The sequence below is a fragment of the Apium graveolens genome, chromosome 6 (assembly GCF_009905375.1).
Source record: "Apium graveolens cultivar Ventura chromosome 6, ASM990537v1, whole genome shotgun sequence".
NCBI lineage: Eukaryota > Viridiplantae > Streptophyta > Magnoliopsida > Apiales > Apiaceae > Apium > Apium graveolens.
In genome coordinates, this window is record NC_133652.1 from 14447206 (window position 1) to 14450239 (window position 3034).

The 3034-nt window shown below is 35.7% G+C and overlaps 1 protein-coding gene across 1 annotated transcript; it reads right to left on the reverse strand.

Annotated features, from left to right (window-relative positions):
* Positions 1 to 410: 410 nt before the first annotated feature.
* Positions 411 to 2324, reverse strand: LOC141668636 (uncharacterized). Its single transcript, XM_074475593.1, has 2 exons — positions 1197 to 2324; positions 411 to 710 (listed from the first exon to the last, which is right to left on the reverse strand). Exon 1 carries the CDS (start codon positions 2002 to 2004, stop codon positions 1243 to 1245), a length of 762 nt encoding a protein of 253 aa, XP_074331694.1. The 5' UTR covers positions 2005 to 2324; the 3' UTR covers positions 411 to 710; positions 1197 to 1242.
* Positions 2325 to 3034: the final 710 nt, after the last annotated feature.

Genomic DNA, 3034 nt, shown 5'->3' on the forward strand with positions numbered 1-3034 from the left:
ATGTAGTCATTAGTTCCGATGGAGATATATAATAGGTAGTCATTGGTTATTCTGTAGCAATAGATTCAAATGTACAACATCTATAAAAAGGTCATGTGCCCTTGAAGGTCAGCCGATTAAATATACATTTGACAATTCATGCTCCTCCGAGGGAGTGCTCAGAAACAATAGCGACTCTAATCTTTTAAACGCAAAAAGGTAAAGGGTACCTCTATGATGCGGTTCCAATTCAAGAATCATCCCTGCTCTGAAATTGTACCTTAACACAACTCAACTTTGAGGGTAAAAAGGCTAGGAAGGGGGTGAAGTTATTATTCAAAACAGGCAATAGGAAATATAATATACATAGATATAATTTAATTTTGCAGGCTAATTCTGAAAATATAATGATCCTGGAGAGAAAATGCTTGTAAGTTGTAATATTTGAAAGCATTATAACAATTACAAAGAACAGTCTTTAAAATAAAGGAACAGAAGGAACCTTCAGATGAAGGTTACAAAACCGAGAATTAAAAGAAAATTACTGGGAGCATTTTGTACATTACCAAATATTCCAACTACATATAAAAAGCGAAACCAAAAGAAAGGCAAAAGGACTGGAAATGACATCAAGATAGAACCCCCTCTTCAATCCTGGGGTGTTGATCAGAGTTGTGACTTCACCTAAGCACACTATCATCGGATCAGTTTACGCCCTAGTTCTCAATGTGCTGCATGCAAATGACATTATTTATTAGACCATAGCTTGCATCAGAAATCCCCTCCCCCTCCCAATGCCGAAAATCACTCATTTTACATTTTGACTTGATACTGAGAATTCAACTGCTAGGTGTCCCGATAAATAAAAAGATATAGTTCAGGTTCTTGAAGAACTGTTAATTTTGTTATGCAAGTCATACTGTATGCAAAACAAAAAAATTACAATCTACCTTGGGATTTATCCACACCTCTTCTAATTCTTCACATTCATGCATAAGAAGACTTAATGAATATTAGTCATTCCCGGTTGACCAGGGTATCGAAGAAAAGGTCAAATAGAACTCAATCAACATGCTTGGGAGACAACATCTCTAAATATGAATTTATCATAAAACTTACTTATGTTTTAGTGTAACCTACGCAATCCTTGAGGAATGATAATAATACAGTAGATACATAATTGACTACTAAATGTGGAGAATTGAAGAGGATTGTACCAATTAGAACTGTGGTTGCATGAGACAACTTGCTCAACCATCTCATTCATACATACGTCCCAATTGGCACTGGTTTTTTGATCAACTCTTCCAACTCAAGAACAATTTTGGATTGAATGTTTGCATATTCTTTTGCTGCTTCAGTATCAGAAACAACATCATCAGCCAACAATAGATTTTCCAACAGCAGACAACTGTCCGGAGCAATTGCTTTAGATTTTGTAGCTAACACTTCATTGACCTTCTGGCCTTGAACAATATGACTTCTTGTTTCATTAGATAAAAATGCTTTCTGAATTTCTGTATCAATCGTTGCAAAGCCATCTTCAGCTTGGCTGCTCCCAGGATAATAGGATGCCTCCGCTGGACCTTTGTTGCACTGTGGAGCAATCATCTTTTGTTTCTTTGAAGTTCCAGCAGTCTCCAATGTTTCTTTCGGTCTGAGCTGCTGCATAAGAATCTCGCTAAATAACGGGTTTTGAGATGCTTTGGCCATGCTAATGAACATCTGTTGTTGCTTCTGTTCAGTCCTTCTCAGCCTCTCTTTAATAGATAACAAATAATTATCTGCATTCTCCTGTTCCTTTTGGATATTCATAATTTCAGTACTCAACCTGTCGGTATCACTCTCTAATTGTTCAAGTTCTGCCTCCTGTTTAAGGCGCTCTCCATCACGTGAATGTTGTGAACTCTTTCCATCCCGTAAGACATGTTGCCCAGGTTGCTGTAAATTGGTATAAGTAACACCGCCTCTCTTGTAGATGCTTCTCAGAAAAATTGAGTTTTGAATATGGTTCTCCCTGATCATGAGCTAACTCAGTCCGCATTTGTAGCATTTTCCAACCTTTCTTTTAATCAATTCGTCAAACAATCTCAACAAAATATATACAGCAACAAATAAAATGCATCATATATGGTTAGATGCAAATGAATAGTACGGAAAGAAACTTCTATATATATATCCCAAAAGCAAACCAATAATAATAACTAAATCAAAAATATAACTACAAATTGGAAACTTAATAACTTTTTCTTTGAGACATATCATCTAACACTTTCTCAGCAATACATAACCTGCAACAAGTACAAATACATAAGTACTGTGTGTAGTATATAATATGTAACAAATGTAAATAGAGTGTTATAAACATAAATAAAGACTGATCGTAAAGAAAAGAAGATCCAATAGTAAATTAGAACATTGAAAAAATGATAAACTATTATAAAGGTTGGATTTGAATTATAGGGAAGTGTGTACGCAAATTTGAAATTTGAATTTGAAATTTGAATTTCAAAGTTAAAGCTTCTGGAGGAAGCTTGTTTACATGTGAGAGTTCAAACAAATACATTTAGCTGCAGTATACGAAAGTATGATGGCAATAGATGTAATTCTTTGCAACTTTGAGGATAAAAGGCTAGGAAGGGGGTGAAGTTTCAATTCAAAACATGCGGCAGGGACTATAATATAGGGCTGTTCATGAATCGAGCCGAGCCGAGTTTTGATCGAACCGAGCTGAGCTTTAATTTTTTTTCTGACGAGCTGAGCCGAGCCGAGCTTTCTTAACGAACAAAAACCGGTGTTCGAGCTCGAGCTCGTTAACGAACGAGCCGAACACGAGCTTTTATCGAACAAAATCGAGCCGAGCCGAGCCGAGCCGAGCCGAGCCGAGCCGAACTGAATTAAAAAATTCTGGTCAAAATACTGGTTGACTGTTAAAATAACAAACCAAATACTTTTATTTTTTTAAAAAAATTTTGTCATATCACTAAAATATATTGATCTTAACATCCGTACGGTTGGATCATTCATAAATATTTTTAAAAAAATCGAAACATTA

Bases quoted from the DNA above. Each gene is read 5' to 3' on its own strand.
- LOC141668636 (XM_074475593.1), bottom strand. From the start codon at position 2,004: ATGATCAGGGAGAACCATATTCAAAACTCAATTTTTCTGAGAAGCATC.